The 22,512-nt window shown below is 37.2% G+C and overlaps 3 protein-coding genes across 4 annotated transcripts; 2 read left to right on the top strand and 1 right to left on the bottom strand.

Moving 5' to 3' along the window:
* The first annotated feature begins 83 nt into the window (after window positions 1–83).
* On the top strand, window positions 84–5,747 carry LOC103950230 (kinesin-like protein KIN-7B). Its single transcript, XM_048587717.1, has 15 exons — window positions 84–388; window positions 868–1,120; window positions 1,349–1,438; window positions 1,541–1,641; window positions 1,751–1,863; window positions 1,942–2,024; window positions 2,320–2,387; window positions 2,489–2,548; window positions 2,635–2,759; window positions 3,046–3,244; window positions 3,362–3,454; window positions 3,598–3,687; window positions 3,765–4,700; window positions 4,788–5,098; window positions 5,191–5,747. The coding sequence occupies exons 2-15, from the start codon at window positions 889–891 to the stop codon at window positions 5,516–5,518; spliced, it is 2,829 nt and encodes a 942-aa protein (XP_048443674.1). The 5' UTR covers window positions 84–388; window positions 868–888; the 3' UTR covers window positions 5,519–5,747.
* Window positions 5,748–10,416: 4,669 nt separating this feature from the next.
* On the top strand, window positions 10,417–12,648 carry LOC103950229 (eukaryotic translation initiation factor 3 subunit K-like). Its single transcript, XM_009361415.3, has 8 exons — window positions 10,417–10,589; window positions 10,686–10,742; window positions 11,165–11,215; window positions 11,307–11,369; window positions 11,683–11,733; window positions 11,812–11,878; window positions 12,036–12,118; window positions 12,256–12,648. The coding sequence occupies exons 1-8, from the start codon at window positions 10,464–10,466 to the stop codon at window positions 12,457–12,459; spliced, it is 702 nt and encodes a 233-aa protein (XP_009359690.1). The 5' UTR covers window positions 10,417–10,463; the 3' UTR covers window positions 12,460–12,648.
* Window positions 12,649–12,889: 241 nt separating this feature from the next.
* Window positions 12,890–21,000, bottom strand: LOC103950228 (phosphoinositide phosphatase SAC3). 2 transcript variants are annotated; one of them, XM_009361413.3, is made up of 17 exons: window positions 20,560–21,000; window positions 20,198–20,474; window positions 19,734–19,938; window positions 19,490–19,655; window positions 18,856–19,078; window positions 18,413–18,489; window positions 17,761–17,948; window positions 17,587–17,684; window positions 17,197–17,330; window positions 16,971–17,099; window positions 16,142–16,523; window positions 15,846–15,967; window positions 15,471–15,584; window positions 14,730–14,918; window positions 14,120–14,293; window positions 13,837–13,948; window positions 12,890–13,662 (listed from the first exon to the last, which is right to left on the bottom strand). In XM_009361413.3, exons 2-17 carry the CDS (start codon window positions 20,303–20,305, stop codon window positions 13,543–13,545), a joined length of 2,541 nt encoding a protein of 846 aa, XP_009359688.1. In that variant the 5' UTR covers window positions 20,306–20,474; window positions 20,560–21,000; the 3' UTR covers window positions 12,890–13,542. The 2 variants fall into 2 exon arrangements, with proteins under 2 accessions (XP_009359688.1, XP_048443683.1); XM_048587726.1 differs by having other exon boundaries at window positions 20,198–21,000.
* Window positions 21,001–22,512: the final 1,512 nt, after the last annotated feature.

Genomic DNA, 22,512 nt, shown 5'->3' on the forward strand with positions numbered 1-22,512 from the left:
GGGTTCGGCTCGGTTGTTAATATTCCAGCTCTGCCCCGTGTCTTCGAGCTCCACGCCCTGACATTAATCACCCCGTTTCCGTTGGAAAACTCAGAACGTGACTACTGCACGGGTGACACGTGTCCGTAACTGACGTGGGTCCTAACCCCGTCCTCCCTGCCTGCCAACACCCGGGCGCCAGAAATTCAAAAATTAGGAAACAAATCTTTTATGTTCTCACTTCAGGTGCGCCTAAGCGGACGGAAAAGTTAACCGAAATTAAATAACGCAAGCACTCACGCCTGAAATAGCCGTTACTACTTCCATCTCCGTCTCTCTCTCTCTCTCTCTCTACAGCATTGCAGTTCTTCACTGGCACTCTCAAACCTCCAAGAACTCCAGTTTTACAGTAAGCATTTCTCTCTCTCTATTTCTCTGTATCCCATGATTGCAGTGCTTTTGGATTCATGAAGTTTTAGTGCATAAATCGGCGATTTCCTTAAATATTTCTGTTTTTTTTTTTTTTTTTTCAAAAAAGTAGTTATAATTTTTCAGGTTAAATTTGTTGAGAGCCAAAAATATCAAGAATTCGAAACGAGTCTGATAGTTTCATTTTTTTTTTTTTTTTGTTGATTTAGATTTTTAAGATTTGAACTTGATTTCTTTATACTAATAGTTTAATTTGTTCGTGAAGCTAGGGTTTCGTTTGCTCCAATTTGTTTCTGTTAAATTTTGCAATCCAAGAAAAGCAGTCTCTTTGTCACCATTAGGAAATCTCTGGATTGTTGAAGAACGAAAAAGTGATTTGATTTACCATGAACTTACTGCAGTATTGAATTTGTTATGATCGGTGATGATTCCGATTGATTTTGCTTCTGTGGTTTATAGAGTGGAGGTTAGCAAGTGAAGATGATGCCGGGGACACCAGCAACACCGTCTACTAAGGTGCGGAGGACCCCGTGCTCCACTCCGGGCGGTTCTAAAGTCAGTGAGGAGAAAATTTTAGTTACAGTTCGTTTGAGGCCACTAAACCGCAGAGAGCAGGCGTTGTATGATCTTATAGCTTGGGACTGCTTGGATGAGCACACTATCGTATTCAAGAACCCGAATCATGAGCGGCCCTCAAACCCCTACACCTTTGGTATGCATTATATGAAAACTTTCGTATTCTTCCTGTGCTTTCGCTAGTCTTGTTGTGTTCACTGCTGAAATTTGTCAACCGTGCAGAGGTTTGGATGTACGAAAATATTTTGATCTACAATATTGTCGTTTTAGGAAAGTACGTTCCTTTTTGTTTTCTTCAGAGGGCAGTTTCTGGGCAGACTTGTTTTTACTCAAGTAAATTCTTGTTGTGATTTAAATACAATAGATAAGGTTTTTGGCCCGATGTGCTCAACTCAGAAGGTTTATGAAGAAGGAGCCAAGGATGTTGCTTTATCTGCACTTACAGGAATGAACGGTAATTGAACATTAAGCTGGTAACCTGTACTTTTGTATACATTTTATGTTGTGCCAAATGGAAGTTTTCCGATTGTAAGTTTCCTACCTTTTCTTTTGACAGCAACAATATTTGCGTATGGACAAACTAGTAGTGGTAAGACATTTACCATGAGAGGAATCACCGAAAATGCAGTGAGGGACATCTTCGAACACATCAAGAATGTAAGTCATAGTTCATACTATGATCTTTTATATAGCTTTTGGAATCCTCTTGTTATTGCTGTAACCATTTTGTACTTATGCCCTTGTTGCTTTCTTTTTGATCTCGTAGACGCCAGAAAGGGAGTTTGTTTTGAAATTTTCTGCTTTGGAGATATATAATGAAACTGTTGTTGACCTCCTGAAACGCAAATCAGGCTCGCTTCGGCTTTTGGATGACTCCGAGGTATACAAAAGAAACTTTCATGATGGAGATCAAATGGATTCATTTTCATGTTAACATTTCATGCCCTTTCTGAATGTAGAAGGGACCATCGTGGACAAGCCACAGGAAGAAATTGTTCAGAATGGCGAACATTTGAGGCACTTAATTGGAATTTGTGAAGGTAATCTGTTATTAAATTCATTGCAAATTGTAAGCTGTTTGGCCAAAACTTGAGGTGATTTTGTTGAATTGATGCTTTACAATTGTTGTTCCAATGAACAAATGTGTTGTTAACTATCCGATTGTAGTCGTCTTTCCTAAGCAACTGACATTACCTTCTTATCATCCGGTGAAAATATTTTCCCATTTGAAAATTGGTGGTCAAATGTAAAAACCTTTCTGCATAGAGTAAGATGATCCTTGTACCGTAGTTTCTATTTTGTATGAATGATCTAACTGTAAAGTTGTCTTTGCAGCTCAGAGGCAAGTGGGAGAAACTTCTCTAAATGACAAAAGCTCAAGATCGCATCAGATAATCAGGCTGGTATACTGTAATAATGAATTTTTCGTATTTAGAGTTCATGTTATGTTTTTCACTGGAACATGCTTGAGGATAGAATTACCAATTCGTTTAATTTTCTTCAGACCATAGAAAGCAGCCTCCGGGAGAGTTCAGGGTCCATGAAAGCTTTTGGAGCCAGTTTGGTATGTTTATCCTCATTCAGGTGTTTGGTAGCAAACAACAACGAAATTTTTATCAATAGAATTACTAGAATTCTGGAAATCTGCAGAACCTTGTGGACCTTGCTGGAAGTGAACGCGCCTCCCAAACGAATGCAGATGGTACAAGATTGAAGGAAGGTAGTCATATTAACCGTAGCTTGTTGACACTCACAACTGTTATCAGGAAGCTAAGGTAAAGCTATTGCCAAAATGTTGATGACTTAGAGCATCCGTAGCTTTTGCTCCTTTAGTTTTGTGCTATATGTACAAGTTCAACTTATCCTATCCTGCCTTTTGATTTGGTGGTAACAAAAACCTTGAAACTTATTGTACTCATCTGTGAGCATGGAAGTTCATGCTCAGCAGCGGTATCTAAAAAAGAAATGTACGTTTTTGGGATAAATGCGGAGAATTCCTGTGTTTTAATTTGTTGAACATGTAAGTGCATGCAAGCTATCTAACAAATTTTTCTTTCACAGCGGTGGAAAAAGAAGTGGTCACATACCATACAGGGATTCAAAACTTACACGATTACTGCAGTCGTCACTTGGGGGAAATGCTCGGACAGCTATTATATGTACCATAAGCCCAGCTTTAAGTCATGTAGAGCAAACAAGGAACACACTCTCATTCGCAACTAGTGCCAAGGAAGTCACGAACAGTGCGAAAATAAACATGGTACAAGAATTAACTGCAATTCTGTCTCTGGATTGTGTAATTGTAATATTTATTTCTTGCAAATTAGTTAAAGTTTTAAAAATAAAACTAGTCTAACTTCGTGTACATAATTTGCAGAAGGAAGTAGCCAGACTTGAAGCAGAGTTACGAAGTCCAAAGCCTTCTTATTTGAGGTCTATACTAGAAGAAAAGGACTTGAAAATCCAACAGGTACGGTGCTTGGAAATACAATATTTTTTTCTGTTAGTCAAATACTAAATACTATCGTCAAACTTGCTCATTGGCGTAAATTGAAAATAATGTCATTCTACCTATGTGCTGGCTCTAAACTGTGAAGAAACTTCCTTTGACAGATGGAAAGGGAAATGGAAGAGCTAAAGCGAGAAAGAGACCTCGCACAATCACTACTTGAATCAGAACGCAAAGCAAAGAAAGTGCAGAAGGTACTATTGTTGTTTGTATATGTTAATGATTTCTATGTATCTGGATTAATGTAATTTTTGACATATAAAAGTTCCAGGGGTCGGAACAATGTGGACCTTCTGGTCAAGTCGCTAGGTGTCTTTCTTTTCCTGGAGAGAATGAAATAGTTCCTTCTCATAGTAGAGATACTCCAGTAACTCCACGGTCTCGAACCAGAGGTGCAAACCGAAGAAAGGCTATGGTAAGGAGATCAGTTACTTCTACAGATCCATCCATGCTTGTGAATGAAATTCGAAAGCTTGAGCAAAGACAGAAGCAGCTTGGTGATGAGGCAAATCGAGCACTTGAAGTACTGCATAAGGAAGTAGCCTCGCATCAGCTCGGAAATAAAGAAACTGCTGAAACTATAGCAAAGCTTCTGTCTGAAATAAAGGAAATACAAGCTGTTAGATCCATTTCAGAAGAATCTGTGACCGGTGATGGGGCCAACCTGAAAGATGAGATCAGTCGTTGGCAAACCCAGGCAGAAGATATTAAATCTTTAGAAAGGAAGCTTGAGAATGTTCAGAAATCGATAGACCAGCTGGTTATTTCATTTTCAAATAGTGAGGAAATTCCAGAATGCAAGGCCCCGTCAAAAAAGAAGAAGATTCTTCCTTTCAACTTGAGCAATAGTCCAAACATGCAGCACCTAATTCGCTCCCCTTGCTCACCTCTGAACCCTTCTCGTAGAGTGATGGAATATGAGACTGAAAACAAGGTTCCTGAGAACAACGATGCTATGCCTAGTGATGAAACCGCGGCTGGGAGATATAAAGTTACTCCACCTAAGAGTGACGAAAATGGTACCCGTAAGTCATCCAAAGAGGGAAGTCCTGGCGTGCAGCATTCAAACACAGTTAATGTAAAGAAAATGGAGAGGATGTTCAAGAATGCTGCCGAGGAGAATATACGGAGCATTAAATCTTATGTGACTGAGTTAAAAGAACGGGTGACGAAGCTTTCATACCAAAAGCACCTTCTGTTGTGCCAGGTAAGATACATTTCCCATGTTCTTCAATTTCAAGAGTACTAGTGATGCTTTGTTCGAAATTATATTATACATTATATATGGCTTCAGGTTATTGCATTGGAGAAAGATCAAGACGCTGTGATCGATGAGATGGATAATATAGATGAATCTCTTCCTGGGACATGGGAGTTGACTTTTGAGGAGGATAGGAAGGAAATCATCATGCTGTGGCACCTGTGCCATGTCTCGATCATACACCGCACCCAGTTTTATCTGTTATTCAAGGGAGAACCTTCTGACCAGATCTACATGGAAGTCGAACTCAGAAGATTGCAATGGTTGGAGCAACACTTCTCGGATCTTGGAAATGCAAGCCCCGCGCTTTTAGGCGATGAACCAGCAGGCTCCGTTGCAGCAAGGTAAATCCATCAAAGTGTTCTTAGTATTCTAATTAGACTGATCAAGTATTTGAAGTAATCTGCTGAAATATTTGATATTTAATGACTTGCAGCATCAAGGCTCTCAAGCAAGAGAGGGAGTATTTAGCTAAGAGGGTGAGTTCTAAACTGACAGCGGACGAGAGAGAAATATTGTATGCGAAATGGGAGATTCCGCCCGGAGGGAAACAGAGGAGGCTGCAGCTGGTGAACAAGTTGTGGACAGACCCCCATAACATGCAAAACGTGCAGGAAAGCGCTGAAATTGTTGCGAAGCTGGTGGGCTTCTGTGAATCGGGTGAGCACATTAGCAAGGAGATGTTTGAACTCAACTTTGCGCACCCATCTGATAAGAAGACGTGGATGGGGTGGAACTTGATATCAAATCTTTTGAACCTGTAAACAAGTAGCGAAGTGTTTTCTGTTCACTGTTGCAATGAAGGTTGTGTTGTACAGAAGTTTGTCACCGCAAGGAATTGCGATGTATGTATTGCTTTGATGCGATGAATACAACAACCACCGCCAAGTCTTATCCGACTAAGTGGGTCTGTTGTATGAATCTTAGAATGCCACTGCACTAGTTTTTGTGCTAAGTCTTCTGTTAGCTTCAAGTGTTACATATATTTTCTTATAGTCTCTTTCAAAGTCTTCATATACCTCTTTTGTCTTGGTCTCAGTCTCATAGTCGCATCATCTAACCGAGCATCTGTAGGTATTCTGCAAACCATCTTAACCGATTTTCTCTTATCTTATCTTCAATTGTGGTCACTCCTACTTTACATTATAGCATCTGCGAAAAGCATACACTTCTTGCCAAAGGTTAAACTTCGCATTTACTTTGATGAAATGAATGTAAAGGTTTATTTTAGTAGAATTTGATATGTCACTTGAACTCATGGGCTTGAACACATGACCTGAGACGTAAATATAAGGGTGGTACTATACACACTTATTTTTACCTCTCACACTCGTACTGTCAGATTGAATGATTGATGAAGATCGATGAACAAAAATTAACAAAGGTATTTGAAAAGTAAAAATAGGTATGTGAATAACATGCCCAAATATGAACGTGTTTCAACAATCTTGCGCTATTTTGGGAGGTAAAGGAGAAATAATCTTGTAACCCTTCTTGTTTAAATACCATTTTAAACATTCCAATCTGCTGTAGCACATACATAGGATTGACTATTAATCAACCCTTTTTAAAAAATATATTTTTTTTTATTTATATTTTTTATTATGGATTTTAAATGTAAGTTTCTTTAATAATACTTTTTTTATCTTTCAAATATCCATTTGGAAACAGAAAAGACTTGGCTGCTGAATAATTCAGCAGTAAGTCCTGCTTACAACCAATTCCGACTGGATACGTGTAAATCAAAACTTGGACATGTGTTCAGTCGGAATTGGTTGTAAGCAATACCTGCTGCTGAATTCTTCAGCAGCCAAGTCCAGTTCTTTGGAAACAACCAATTCCTCAAAATTACATTGTTTTAGGCTTGATTGTAGCAATGATCCTTAAACTTTATCCCTAATTTTAATCTTTAAACTCTCACATTAATTTCTTTAATCCTTAAACTTAATAATGATTTCGGGTATAAATATAAACGCTCTTCAACCGTCTTGCAGTATTTGGGATGTAAAACTTCAACCCTTTTTTGCGTTTAAATAGTTTGTAATTCCTTTTTGAACATTCCAATCAGATAAAAAGGGGCTTTTTTTCTTTTTTTTTTTTTTTTTTTCTTTCCAGATATCCATTTGGAAACAACCAATTCCTCACATTTACAATTTTTTAAAGGGAGTTTTAACGAAAAGCCCACGGTACTGTTCACTTTAACGAAAAACCACATTTTTACACTAAAAAGTCAAACATGGTACTATTCACTTTACCCTTTATTTTGTCCTTATCGTTAAAACTCAAAGTTTTCAAGCCATTTTCATTAGTTTTCCTTTTTTTAAATATAGGAGGGTATCCCTCACACACTAAGGCTATCTCCAACCGAAGGGTCCAGAAGGCTGAAAATAGCCCGAAAATGGTCTTCAACCGAGGGCCAGGCCAAAGGACTCGTAGGTCACATTGGACAAAAAAGGGCTAAAGGGTCAATCGGCCGGGCCAAACTAGCCAGCCAGCCAGCCTCGAGCCGGGTTGAAATTCAAATTGCAACGGCTAGCTGCTGACGTCAGCTAGTCGTTATTTTTTTTAAATATTTTTTACAAAATTTGTTTTAAAAATTGTAAAATTTTTTTATCCCCCATAACTTCCTAAACCATTAAACATTAATAACATTAAGTAACATTAAACAACATTAAACAATATTAAACAACATTAAATAACATTAAACAACATAAAAATAAAACATTTAACAACATGAAACTTAAACGTTGGAATTTCGAATTGGATGAGGACCACCAGTTGGAATCCGAAGAGGATCTAAAGTTGGAATTCATTGCAAACTTGAATTGAAAGAGATTGAATTGAAATAGATTGAATTCAAAGGTGTGTGAATTATAGTCCAATATCCATCCTATTTATAGCCCAACAAAAATTCAAATCCAATGCCTAGTTGACGTCACTTAGCCTTTGGATTTGAATTTAAGTTGTAGCTTTTAAATAATAAATTATGTTTGACCCTATAACCCTCAGTTGAAGATGGTAAGAAATATGACCATGCACTGTTCATTAAAATATTAATTTCTTGAAGGGCCAGAGGGCTAAAACGAGTCCTCTGGCTAGCCTACGGTTCTTTTCTTCCTCGACAAAGTCATTTTGCTCCGCCATAAATTGCAATGAGGTCACAATTTCCTGTTGAAAGGCGTAATCATCATTTGCCTTGCCCTTTTCCTTCAATTTTCGGGCCTTGTTTCATCTCATAGCCCTAGGTATGGAACCTTCAACCGAAGACGGATTTTCTACCCTTGTTTCTTGAATGGTAGAAGATTCATATTCATCCCCAATTGCATTTGAGGCTGCATTTCGGAACACTGGCATATGACCAACTCTTTCTTGATGTGGATCTTCAAATAACACCCACCCTTTACAAATTTCCCAACAGCTGTGATGATTAGAGGGTTTCGAGTAGTCCTCCATATACAATTTCTTTGCTTGGCGTACCTAGAAAATATAATTAGAAAAATTAAAGGACATTAATTTATGAAATTAGATGTAATATAATTAAATATTTAATTAAATGTAATATAATTAAATATTTAAAATAACTTGTGAAAACACTTACTTTGTCGTAGTAATTGGCTCTGCTTTCATGTCTGCTTTTGGCCTTTAACATTGCTTGATGCCATTTATTCAAACTTGGATGATGATGTTTTTTTCCATCTTGAAGAACAACCTTCGTGGTTTTGAGAATTTGGTGGAGTGGTGCATTCGTAGAACTTATATTACTTTTTGAACGTACGAGTCCAAACACATTCACTTGTTTGAGAACTCCCCCTCACACTATCTTCCGAGACCCATCTATAAGCCCTGCAAAAAGTTTCATCTTCTTTTCGGTTCCAAGCCCTACCTTTCATTGCAGATGCGGCCATTTGAAAATTATTGAAATTTTTTGAAGGAAAGCTTATTGGAAGAGGTAAGAGAATAGAATGTGAAGAATTGTGAAAATTATGTGAGAAATGGTGTAGGAATGACTTAGGAATTTATAGGAAAAAATGAGAATTTTTTAATATATATATTTTTTTAATTATGGAAAAAAAAAATCAAATCCAACGGTCACCTAGCGTTAGCTAGCTGTTGCTAGCTGGTTGGCCTGATTTGGTGTTTTTGGCCCGGTGGGGCCCACGAACCCTTTGGCCTAACCCTCGGTTGGAGACGATTTTCGTGTTATTTGGGACTATATTCGACTCTATGGCCATCTGGCTAGATCGGTTGGAGATGGCCTAATGCCCCTCTCCATGTAACCCCGCTATCATATAATGTGACATCATATTTTTGGCCTCTCGTAAAACGATATACTAAAGTAGAGTTGGTGCACCCAAAATTGCGTACGTGAGATTTATATATTTTTCTTAATTCCATTTTTGCATCAATTTTTTCCTCAATTCTAATTCTAAAGTTATTTTTTCTAAATCAAATTCTATTCATGAATTAAAATAAGATATTTACGGTTAAACAACTAAAATTTCAGGTTTTGATCAAATTTCAAGTTTATTTTCTAAGTGGTGCTACGCACACCAAATTAATGCACAAAATTTGTACGCCAGTAATATAGCACATTCCACACTGTACCAATTTAAATTACAATTATTAATCAAATTCCCACTTGAATTAAATTATAAATTTGTAACGAAAATTTTGATTTACCTAGTTCCTTTTTTTTTTTTTACCTCTAAGAAAACCAAAGAAAAAAAAGAAAGAAATATCATGACCAAAATATATAGGATAAAATGTGGTTTGACCCCTAAAACTATTACTCTAGTTGAAATTGGTCCCTTGAACTATTTTTTTTTGGTAAATTAACCCTTTGAACTATTTAAAATTAGTCATTTAACCCCTTATCGTTAGATTCCGTCCACTATACGGTCAAATTCAAAGGTAAATTAGTCTTTCATCGTCAATTCTTACTTATGAGTTATAACCACCAATAAAATAATAACACTTGGACACATAATAATTCAAAAACTTATAGCATATTAAGAAACATAAAGAAACCAAACGTTTACACAATGGAACATTTCACATTGTCATTCCACATGTCATAATTTTATTGGTAGTTATAAGTAACATGTAAGAATTGATGATAAAAAGACTAACTTGCCCTTGAATTTGACAGAATAGTGGACGAAATCTAACGTCAAGGAGTTAATTGGCTTATTTCAAATAGTTCAGGGGTTAATTTACCAAAAAAATAATTCAGGGGATCAATTTCAACTAGGGTAATAGTTCAGAGGGTCAAACGACAATTTACCCAAGGGGTGTGCTATCCACACATCCCATTTTATTTCTCACACACCCCTTGATAATTTTTGTGCGTTGAACTTCTTCAATTCATCCAATCTAAAGGCCGAAAATTAAAAAGATGTGTAAGAAGTAAAATGGGATGTGTAGATATCACGTCCTTTTACGGGCTTTAGTCAAATATATATGGGCTTTAGTCAAATATATATGGAGTCTCCCAAGCCGAAAAGGAAGTAAGGGGTATATAAGTAATTTGGCACGACTCCAATCGCTAACGCGAAAGGACCCTAAACCCTCAAACCCTCCTCCTCTGCCTCTTTTCGTTTTCTCTACTTTTACAGAGCTATTGAAGGATAACGAAGATACAAAATTCACAGAAAACATATTATTTCGAATAATCAAACCAGAATAATTAAATAAATAAATCGGCGAATAATGGGAAGAGAGGTTCTGCAGCAACAGCAGCAGCAGCAGGTGGCGTCCGCGGTGGAGGAGCTGCTCGCCGTGAATCCGTACAACCCCGACATCCTTCCCGATCTCGAAAACTACGTCAACGAGCAGGTCTGTATATCTCTCTCTGTGTCTTTTGATTGATGGAAACCGATACTTGGGTTTGATTAGTTTCGATTGAATGACTGGGTGATTTGGTTGTTTTAGGTTTCTTCACAAACCTACAGTCTCGATGCCAATCTCTGCCTTCTTCGCCTCTATCAGGTAATTTGAGATTGGGTTTTTGTTTTTGATTGGTTTTTTGTTTTAGGTTTTGTAATTTACTGCAAAGCTGAGTTTTTTTTTTTTTTTTTGATTTAGAATTTAATGCATAAGTGAAAATTTTAAATTGGGTTTTGTTTTGTTGCAATCCATAATTTCCTGCAAAGATGAATGGTTAATTGGTCTTGAATATTTTTTAGTTGGTTTTTGTTTTAGAATCCATAATTCACTGCAAAGCTGATTTTTTTTAGTTGGTTTTCGGTTTAGAGTCTATGATTTACTGGAAATCTGAACTCTGTTAAATTGGTTTGTGTTTTTAGATTCCGTAATATACTGCAAAGCTGAATTATTTTTAATCGGTTGGTTTTAGATTCTATAATTTACAGCAAAACTGAACTTTGTTGTTTTTTCCGCTTGGAGTGCAGTTTGAGCCAAATCGTATGAGCACCCAAATTGTGTCCCGCATCTTGGTCAAGGTCTGTATTGAATCTTGCTGCTTTGAAACCTTTCGTTTAGCTGTAAATATGAAGTGTGTTTAATGTTTATGAGTGTTATATTGATGTGCAGGCACTGATGGCAATGCCGTCTCCTGATTTCAGCCTTTGTCTCTTCTTAATTCCAGAAAGAGTGGTATAGTTCTCTCATCCGCTTCCTTCTTTCAGTTTATTACATACTCGGTTACAATTTCTTTATTTTCATTCACATGGGTGACTGAGGTTTCAAATAGGTCGTGCACTCTGTATGTGCGAGTCAGAATTGCAGAATGGTTTTCAAGTTCCACATTTATTCATCTCTCATTAGTTTCTGGTTCTCCCTTTTATCATCCTGACAAATTTCATTATAAAAATTTGAGATATTTTTGGATGGTGAATGTTGTTCAACGTTTGGCCAACGAAGGTTATTCAGCTAATTCTCTCTTTTGTTTGCGCTAATTCTTTATTAGCAAATGGAGGAGCAGTTCAAGACACTAATTGTTCTATCTCACTACTTGGAGGTATGTTTGTCTCTGTTGTCTTTGATTCGGTACTTAATACTCACGCATAGCTTATAAACCTACTTCTTCCTTTTGCAGACTGGACGATTCAGTCAATTCTGGGATGAAGCATCCAATAATCGTCACATAGTTGAAGCTGTTCCAGGTACTTTATAGATTTGTTTTGTGCTTTCGTGAGATCCATGGTTTCGATTTCTGGAACTGTTATGGATTTTGTCCTGCTACTGGTTTTTGTGATTGTCATCTTTCTTTCATGTTGTGTGTTTATGTTATGCACGGACTTACAGAAGAATTGGTTGCAGGTTTTGAGCAAGCAATCCAAGCCTATGCAATTCATGTTCTTTCCTTGACTTATCAAAGGGTTCCCAAATCTGTGCTTGCTGAGGTATATTTTTAAATTTGTACATACTCCGCATAGTTTTTAGGACTGTTTAACCCTACCACTATACTAAGTTGAGGGAGTTCACTGAATTTTGTATATTGTGCTCCGCAAAACGTGTAATCAATTGTGCTATGTCATAGGCTATCAACATCGAAGGTTTAGCCCTGGACAAGTTCCTTGAGCACCATGTAGCTAATAGCGGTTGGATTCTTGAGAAAGTTCAAGGCAGGGGTCAACTCATTGTCCTACCTCGAAGTGAATTTAACCATCCTGAGCTGAAGAAAAACACTGACGATGGCATTCCATTAGAGCACGTGGCTCGCATCTTCCCCATTCTTGGTTGATCATCATATTTGCTGGTCTCCGTGCTTATGGCTCAGTGGGTTCATTCCGTCTTCTGTAGCTTTGTTTTACTCTGTTTGACTTCTTGAGTTTTATGTCGAAAACCAGGCGGCTGCTTACTCCGGCGGTATTCCTTGACCGTAATTTTATTTAAGCTATCAATTTTGTTAGTGGAAAAATTTTCCGAGGCACAACAGGACTCTCCCTCTCTATTCTGTCCGTTTCTTTTTGCGGTTTTCGATCCCAGTTTCTTTGCAGTCTCGACCGGCTCTGCTTCATCGGCCTTGATCTTATGAGCATGAATATGGAATCGTGACAAAAGACCAAATAAACCCATATTGTTAGCTCTTTATTGTACATACAACATAATAGAGCAAGAATCGAACTTAAAACCTCTAAATGCGAAATAAACGCACTCAACATAAACTGGGATTAATTAAATGGTGAAATTTTTATTGGGCCAAATTGGACAACTTATTGAATGAATATTTGTACAGTGAATCTTTATGCCAAACGCCAAGTCTTGGAAGGCTAGGCCTAAAATTAGCGCTTAAAGGCAAGAATCGCTGCATCATCAGTTGTACTACTACAACAGTAGGGTCTGATATTCCGCAACAGTTACCCGGCAATGTCAGTTTTTTCGCCGGTCCACGAATTAACACGACAGAAAATAAAAGAATCGACGGCCTGCAATTCTAAAGTGGAGCTCCAACGAGCAAAATATTTACAAGATTGAAATCTATTATCCATGAACTGACGGAGAAAGTGCTCCTAAAGAATCTCTTAACCGTTGACTATTTACTCATTTGTACTTTGGTATAACCTCCGATTGACTTTTTTTTTCTTCTTTTCATGAACAAATCACTGCTGTATCGTACCCGAGGGCCGGGCCAACCTGCCTCAGGAATAGTATCCTCTCACGAACGCCAGTGGAACGCCGGTTCCACTGCCTTTGTTTCTCCTTTGTTCCCGATATCACTAACACGTACTCTAATAGCTTCTAATCCGTGGATCAGCATCTTTTGGAAAATGCTCGAGCCAAATGAAGGCAGGAACGAATTATTGAGGAAAATTGATTGAGAACTTCAGTGGCATAGCGTCTCTCCGAAGTTGACCCAGTTCACAAAGCTATCGGGGTACTCCTCGAGAACATTGGAACTCTCCCCATTATTAAGGGACAACCCCGTTCCTGTCTGCTCCTTCCCCTACAGAACATAAGGCCACAACAAAAAAGAAATATCAACGAATGAAAACAGTGCCATATGTTGAAGTGAAGAAAAATATAAGGAACAAAATTCTACAGCACCGCAGAATTTAATCAATTGGTTTCATAAACGGCTACTATTAAGTGACAATATTCATTGCAGATGGTTACTTACCTTCAAGCTTGATCCATATTCACTTGTAGACGGAGTCGGATCCCCCATTATTCCATTAACAACATTCTCCGATGATTGCCCCTCAATTGGAGAGTTTGTAAGTACTGACGACCTGCAATTATTGCATCTCAAGTCTCAGCCAACATACATGTTAAATACACCACCCCGAAAAATAAAAGGAAAAAAACAGGCTTTCAGGATTTCCATCCTCTTAAAATTTTGTTAACCTCTTTTCCATGATCAACAAGAATAGCATATCTTCAGAGCTCGATTAAAAAAGTACCTCTCAAATGGCTCCTCCTCACAAGAATTTGCAGATGATGATAGCCAGTCTAGGTCAACAAAGTTTGAGAAGTTGTACGAATCTCCTTGTTCGGAATAGTAAATATGATCACTTTCACACCGGAATCTTTGAAACTCTCCAAAAAGTTGCCTGCGAGGCATTGAAGGAGTGTACCTACAGAGATACCCAAACCATTGAAGCATCGTGACATGTATAGCAAAAACCGTATTATCCAGTCTTCACAAATCACAATATTACTTTTATAATATACCCATTTTGGTTATATGTCTTTATGTTCCGATTTTTCCATTCTACACGAGAAAGAATTTATGGCATATCATGTGCTATAGTGAAGAGAAAACACGATTCATTCTAAAATCAACTATTTCATACTCTATAAATAAACTACGTTTTTCCGACTTCCTAGTTTCTCATGTGCTCTTTGACAAGTTTCTTCTCCTGATTGGTTTCCAATTTAAGATAAGTTACCTAACAATAGAGACATTACTTTATCACGTTTCGACAATGCTAGCACCAAACAAACAGCAGTTTGCTTGCTGCATCTACCAAGGAAAGTACTGAACCAATAAAGACAGGGTTGTAAGAAAACCTTGAAAATGCAATATCACTCTCAGAAGTTGATATATCAGGTGATGACTCTGAAAGAATCTTGCTTTCTTGTTGTGATCGATCAGGCATACAAGGGTTTGTAAATTTCTGCTTAACATGTGTGGATGAAATAGGTGAGCTGCTTTCTCGAAGAATGTTGCCATCTGAATAACATCTTTTGAAAATGGACCTACAGATATAAAAGCTATCAGGTGAGCAAATGGTCCAGCAATCAAATTGTAGGAGACATGCATAAGTAGAAAGCAGCTGAAAATTACACAATAAATACAAGATCAAACACATGTTATGGCCCATATATCATTACTATTTGGTACACGTGTTAAGGAAAAGATATTCATCAAGGATCACACTAGTGAAAATTCATTGCAAAATATTCATAGGGTTAAAGTATGCGCACAAATAAGCGCAAATATTTCATTGTAAGGTTCAATTTCACAACCATTTTGGACCGAAGGCTCCTCTGATGCGGTGGCTAAAAATACAATGGGACAAAACGACGATTGAATTTAAATTTACTCTATGAAATGCCAAGTTACCAACAGGGTTTTCACCCAGTGCCTCCATGGATAGAAAATTCAAACCGAGCAACTTTAATGTCAGGACAATCGCATACGAGTTAAAGGAAATCCCAGCATGACTTGTGCGATGCACAGAGTTGGAGACTCAAATTGATGTATTCTGACATAAATAATGAATTCTTGAGGCTTTAATTAGGACATACCTTCCATCTAGATCCTTATCTTTTGTTTCATCCCTCCCAGAGTAATAATGTTGGTCAGAATCCAATTCCCACAGTGCAGGTTTACCTTCTTGTGGTTGAAAATGCCCAAGAAATCTGCTCAAAATATTAAAGGAATAAAGTCAATTCTAGCACTATATGCATGCAGTAATAAAAACCAACATAAATCAATGCAAGGATCGGCAAACAGGAACTTATAAAACACAACAGTTTCAAAGACAGGCGACAATACAATAAGTTATAACATTTATTGGCAGGCAGAAAAGCTCAGAGGAAAGAACTATCCTTTTTACAACGCTGAAGTTGAAAAACAGTTCAACAGGAAAATACGAGACTGAGACTTGGTGCAGAACTTACACATTAATTGCATCTTGCTTCTCTGCATCCATGTAAGCATTGCTGTAATACCGTTGAAGAGTTCTAAAGAACTCCTGAGACTGAGTTGCTGCTCTCCACTGACCCCTTCTCTCAGAAAATATCTGTGCAGAATTACAAGTTCAAAAGTTTTAAAGATAAAAATATAAAATCAAGGTCATTGATTAACCAATGATTTTTACATTTTGAGTTGAAACCACCGTAATAGTGCCAATATCTAATCAACCATCAGATCCAAAGCATATTAATTCATCAACATGCGAAATCAAACTTCTTACCTTGTTATGAGCAGCGGAACCACCGTACTGGTGTGCAAGTGTGTCACCCATTCTTTCGTAAAATCCCATCAAGTCATCAGCCAAAGGAGCATCGAGGTCTATCCTTGGATTGTCTATAGCTCCCAAAGCATGAAGCTGGTGTCCCAATGCAGCCAACCCATATGCATACTGAGCAACATTTGTGCGATCCAGACAGTCTATGCAGTTGGTTCTAAGCACCCCATTCTGGAACATGGATGGCTTGACAGAATGATCACCATTTGCAATATTTCTGCCTCCACTTGGTTTACACTCTATGTTATCGGCATCCTCTTTACCATTAGCTTCCTCATCACCATTAGCATTATGTATTTCAACAGACAAGTTACCACTGTCAAAATGCCTGTTCCACATTTACACTTTCAATGTTCTTTCAAAGCGTTTTGCTAAAGAGCAAAATACAGCAGTAAACCTCTTATGAGATCATATTATCTTATCATTTGAGGGTAAATCTTTACGAAGGTAGTGAACAAAAAAGTGCAACCACTTTCTCAAAGAGAGTGCCCAACAGGAAATGGAAAATTGTTCCCCAGTATAAAAGCAAGCAGAAAACTGGTTGAAATATCTTTCAATTCAGAGAGAGAAGAAGAAAAGTTTCTCAAGGATTTAGTGAGGGACACCAAAAACAATAAATGCACAATAATTGCCGTTATATCTGCATTTTTCTTCTTCTAATGACTAAACAGAACAAATGGTGGAAATTATAACAGACAAGCAATAGAACAAGTTTATAGTACAAGACAAACAGCAATTGGAGCACGAAAACCATCAAAACGAGATGACAACTTACCCAGGGGAAGGCCACTTGATGACACTGTCAGGTCGCAGTGCTGGGTTAACTTGACAATAGAAGAACCCAGTTAGTGTCAAGGCATATGTAGCCACCTTGCCCAAGAGTAGTAAAGCATTTATAGCTTTGCTGGATGGAGGAGAAACAATGGTAACATTTTTCAGTCAATTTAATTTAGAGTACCACATGATTAAAATAAATATTACAAACCAACCAGAAGCTATACCTCCGGGAATGCTTGTGGAGATCCCAGTGAAGGAATCTCAGACGGTTCTCATCAGATAGGTCTTTATTAATGAAATCAATTGCATTAGCAAACTCTGTACGCAGTATGGACTCTCGAGGCCTCCTCTCCTGTGTCTGTTGATTGCCCAAAAAAAGATAAGCAAACAAATAATTAGAGCAGAAACATAAACCAAGAAGGCAAGAAGACAACCAAAAAGAACATGTCAATTTCAGTTCAGCATATGTACTACGACTAGGCTCAGAAGGCAAGACTCTAGGTGAAAATTAGTTTCTCCGATGACATGCAATTTGAGAAAGCAAGAAAAAGAAAATGATGAATATTAATATGATACACAGCATCAACATAGAATCTGTCGCTGACAAAATTTACCTTGATCAGATTCAAAATAATTATGGGGTTCCCATATCTCTTGACAAGATTTTCAAAGTGAAGCCTAGTGGCTTCATAGTTTTGGTCCTTCTTTGACACTGGGAGGAGACAAAAGTTAGCAACAAGAATTCACGGAATAAATCTTCACAGATGCAGTTTATTCAAAGGACATACATATTATATCTGGTTTGATATTTAAACGTGAGGTTTCCTGTGACCAAAATAGAGGGATTGAGCCCCGGTTCTGCACAACAGAACTTATTTGCATAGGAAACCCCTCAGGAACATTCTCACAGACAATCTGTTCTGTCTCAACGTCATTAGCTACTCTTCCCTTCTCATTAACACCTCGTTTCAGATACCTACATGAGTAAAAGCAACAAGTGAGGCATGTACAATATAAACATGTCAATAAGCGTGTGAACCTATAAAAAAAAAATACATATGTTAACATCACATACAAGTAGGCAGTCATACATAATGAAAAAATGTAAAAGATCTTAATCGTGTTACACAGCTTCGAGAAATCTAAAGTTATGGTATACTAAGAAGAAAATATCACATCACAACTTTGACAATCATGGTAAAGATAGTCCCATCGCTTTATCTTCTTTAAAGTATGGACCACATAATCAGCAGAAGATATCCCAGATGTACCGCAATAGAGGGTTCCAGATTACATCTTACAGGATTATTCAAACCTAGTAGCCAATAGTTCGAACATATTACCAGAAGGCCAATCCAGTTCTCTCAAACTATGTCTACGCATCCATTCATATTAAACATGGAATTCGATAAGGGAACCAAAGTATGAATGCCCCCTCACCTGGTGCCCGCATAATGACGCGAACGTCTTGCAATAAGGGTCAGCTTGAAGTCACGTCCAGATATAGAGAAAGTGGCCTACATTTCAATATCATTAATCCATCAGTATAAAATCCAAAAATAAAGATCAATAAGAGGACAGAAAGACTGCACTCAAGTTTTGCCATAAATTTTGAAACACGAAGGTAAAAATCACAAAAGCACATTTACTTGAACAGATAATTTTCTACAGGACTTCATTCACTCCACAAATGAAATCACCAAAGATGTGAGAACCTTTGTATCAAAGGGCAGTAAAAGGTACCAAATTTTGCAGTTAAAACAAGTTAAATACCCCTTTAACGGGTATATTTGAAACCTGCACTAAAGCACTACATATTAAACTAACCAGATAAAGCATTACTAGTTTCTTTCCAAATTGTCTAAAAACCATTCAAACCTAACCTGTTTAAAGAAGCCATAAACCAATGCAACTGTCCAAACGGTATTTTGGAGGTGATTCCGAATTCCCCGAGTTAAGAACTCATTCCAGACAAACATGGTTTCATAAAGGACATGTCCTGTCTCATTCTTACACATGTTCTTTTGCAGACTACGCATAACATGGTATGAGTAGCTGAAAAAGAAGTCCTTTGTAAGGTCCACTGTGCTTAAGAGCTTCTTATATCTGAAGCCATCAAAGAAGTAGAGAAATCATTAACAGTTGAAACCACACAAAAATTTTAGAATAAAACATTTGGTAAGAAAAATAGCAAAATGGGTGAACTGTAACAAAGAATATGAAAAGATTTTACAACATAAACCTTGGTAACACAATGCTTCTCCATAAATAGGATTGAAAATGTACTCACTAAATTTTAACAAGTCTGTCCTAATATTTGCAGAAATTCAGTTACATATATACCTCCATGCCAGCATATCATGACATTCTTATAGAGCGAGGGGAAGAATGTCACATCATAAAAAAGTAATTCCCTTCAAATAGAAGAATAAAATACAGTATTTTTCTGAGCAATATTCATTGTTTCCTTCAATGTCCACTAAATAAATACATGTACAAGCAAAATGGACAAAAGACCTGTTTTCATTTTTAGAATTAGTGGTACTGGATTGGACAGAAGAATTTGGAAGTGGTATCATTTCACTCTTGGAAATTGCATAGACCGTATGACCACATATGGCACCTATTTGTCTTCTTTTCGTGATAAGCAGCATGTAATAGGGCCCCAGAAATTTTACAAATCCTGAAAGCAGAAACCCAAAATGAGTAGTGAAATTATTTTGATTTTTCATTAATTGAAAGTGATGTCAAAGTCTTATACCAACAATTCCGTAACAAGTGGTAACAAACTTCAATCCACCGGTGGCCTTGTTCCCTTCATGTATCCGCCTCAACAGGTCAGAACATTCTCTTTCGGTGTACGTAGTAGAATCTTCACGAATGTTAAGCTCACAAGGGTCCAGCCGGTCAATCTTTAGCACTCTCCAATATGTTCTACTCTTATCTCTCCCAATCATGTAAAAGTTCTGAGGCATGAAAATGAAAATGTATAAGTTAGTACGCATTGAAACCCAGTTTCCACAAAGCACAATTAACATTTAAACTGATGAAAATGCAGCAATAACTAAACATATCATAAATTTACAAATTTGAGATTTCATATGGAGGCAATACAAAAAAAACAACATTTTTGAGAAACTTCACAGTTAAACAATGTAAACATTTTCAGTCCACCAAATGACAACAGATTGAACATAAACGGATCGAACGCAGCTAAAACATTACCGATCGAGTCCCATAAAGCCGGAATTTCTGCATATCAACGTGTTGAGGAGGAGGCCGAGTTTCGTCGCCACACAATTGAGACAGAGACTCATTCTCTGAGGACGCCATCGATTCAAGCTTCGAAATTTTCAGATCCCCGAGCCTCAGGCTCAGGGTTTCTATCAGAATGGCATGCACAGAACAACCAAAATCCAAGCCACACAAAATCTTGTACGACCGAAAAACTACTCGAACTTCATTCACCTAAAGAACCCCATGTATGAATTGTGGGGTTTGGCTGCTTCAAATACAACATTTACAATCAAATTCCCAGCTTTTACAAAAAACAAAAAAAATCAAAAACTTCAGCTGCAGACTTTGACCTTGCCAATTCCAGCTCCTCCTCTTCCCATTCGCAAATCCAAATCTGGGCTCGTTTCAGGAAAGCAAAATTGAGCTCCTCCTGGTTCAAATTTCTGATCTTTTCAATCAAGCAAATCGAATAAAGGGGTCAGAGAATCGATTTTTTCCGGGATCGAATAACCCAATTGCCAAAATTAAGCAGGCAATCGGAATATATACGTATAATTATAGATATATACAGAGAAAACGCAGAGACGAAAGATAAGAGGAGAGAGAAAATGGAGGTTTCAAAATGGAAGCTTTATATGGAAGGGAAAAGCAGCAACTCGGAGAATATCAAGCAGAAAATTTTGGGGGCGAGAAGGATGATAAATACAAACGCAAAATGAAAGAAAATAAATTGTGGAAAAATAGAAATAGTTGGGAGGTTCGAGAAGAAAGGGGCGTCGAGAGATGAAAGCCTGAAACACCACAGCGCTGTGGAAATTTAAGACGAAAAGGAACAGAGACCTAATTATTGCTACTCATGTTTTATATATTATTTTGTTTTGTTTTGTTTTATTTTTGGTGTGATTTGGTATTTTTCTGTGAGAAGAAACGTGAGAAAAGGGTAGGAGATCTCACACGGACTAAAAGGAGGCCACAACCTTGGGTTCCCAGGTCAGACGGTCCACACATTTATTTAATGTTTTGAAAAAGGTCGCTACTTGAAATTATGATCCAGTGGTATTCTTTTTCATTCGTAAGTGAGAAATTCAATTCTCGTTAAAAAAAAATTTGAATCACGTTGTTATGGCTAGCCCTATGTAAGACTTAGTCTACTCATTTTCTGTTGAAAAAAAAACGTATAGTTTTTATTGTTAATTTATTATGATAAATTTCATGAAATTAGTTTCTAATTTTTGCTAATCTTTCATTATAATTTGTTTCTAGGTACTCTTCTTTACTTGTAAGTGAGAAATTCAATTCTTGTTAAAAAAATGAATTTGAACAATGTTATTATGGCTAGCTCTGTGTAAGACTTAGTCTAGTCATTTTCTGTTTAAAAAAAAAAAACGTATAGTTTTTATTGTTAATTTATTACGATAAATTTCATGTAATTAGTTGCTAATTTTTGCTAATCTTTCATTAAAATTTGTTGCCAATTTCAGCTGTTCTTGGTTTCTACTTAATTCCTTTTAGGCTTTTATCAGCCGACAACATAAGTACCAATTATTGAAGTTAATTAACCTTGTTAACCATAATTAACGTGTGTCATTAGCTTAATTGCCAATTATTCTCATGTCACCATTGTGTTTAACAGCGTTTTTTTTTTCCTTTAAAAAAAAAAAAAAAAAAAGATCAACCAGTGGTTTCGTCATGGCAATCAACCCTTCCGGAATATTTTGTTAACCAAGAGTTTAGATAGGAATAGCGGAATATGAATATCAAATCATGAAAACTCACACTCACTGGCCAATGCCCCCTATCGTGTGATTCACGAGCGCTAGCAATCGAACTCAGGATGTGTCGTGTAAAATAGGGTCTGTAATTCGTCTCTAACCACTGAGTCACCTCGATATATTATTTTTTTATTTGATTTGATAAGCAATCCTGTGTAAGGAAAGAATCAAACTCGGGACATCAAAAGCAAAATCAAAAACTCAAAACCAATTGGGGTAGAAATCTCTTGCTCAAAATTATTACTTGATTTGATCTCCTTTGGTTACTACTTGGATCTTGTCATCTTTCTAAACAACCGGTGAACTATAACCCTAACCCTAACCCGCGTAATGCGGTTAAGGGAAAGCACTGTAAACAAGTAACAAGTTCACATCTCATATGTTATGAAAGGAACGAGTCACTCACGGACTGCAGAACGAGAAAGCTCCATTGGCTTTGACGGATGAGAATCCCATTCAGATCCAAATGGTAGAGATCGTAAGGATCCTCATATTTTAACCATTCATCGTATATCGTGTGATCATAAATCA

Source organism: the organism of the source record quoted next, unplaced genomic scaffold (assembly GCF_019419815.1).
Source record: "Pyrus x bretschneideri cultivar Hongxiangsu unplaced genomic scaffold, Pyrus_bretschneideri_v1 Contig1, whole genome shotgun sequence".
NCBI lineage: Eukaryota > Viridiplantae > Streptophyta > Magnoliopsida > Rosales > Rosaceae > Pyrus > Pyrus x bretschneideri.

Bases quoted from the DNA above. Each gene is read 5' to 3' on its own strand.
- LOC103950230 (XM_048587717.1), top strand. From the start codon at position 889: ATGATGCCGGGGACACCAGCAACACCGTCTACTAAGGTGCGGAGGACC. The intron at 2,388-2,488 runs GTATACTGTAAT...AATTTTCTTCAG, and splicing joins CGCATCAGATAATCAGGCTG to ACCATAGAAAGCAGCCTCCG. The intron at 3,688-3,764 runs GTACTATTGTTG...TAAAAGTTCCAG, and splicing joins AAGCAAAGAAAGTGCAGAAG to GGGTCGGAACAATGTGGACC.
- LOC103950229 (XM_009361415.3), top strand. From the start codon at position 10,464: ATGGGAAGAGAGGTTCTGCAGCAACAGCAGCAGCAGCAGGTGGCGTCC. The intron at 11,370-11,682 runs GTATAGTTCTCT...ATTCTTTATTAG, and splicing joins TCTTAATTCCAGAAAGAGTG to CAAATGGAGGAGCAGTTCAA. The intron at 11,734-11,811 runs GTATGTTTGTCT...TTCCTTTTGCAG, and splicing joins TTCTATCTCACTACTTGGAG to ACTGGACGATTCAGTCAATT.
- LOC103950228 (XM_009361413.3), bottom strand. From the start codon at position 20,305: ATGGCGTCCTCAGAGAATGAGTCTCTGTCTCAATTGTGTGGCGACGAA. The intron at 19,656-19,733 runs GTATAAGACTTT...TTCTGCTTTCAG, and splicing joins CACTTGTTACGGAATTGTTG to GATTTGTAAAATTTCTGGGG. The intron at 18,490-18,855 runs GTTAGGTTTGAA...ATTGAAATGTAG, and splicing joins TTTATGGCTTCTTTAAACAG to GCCACTTTCTCTATATCTGG.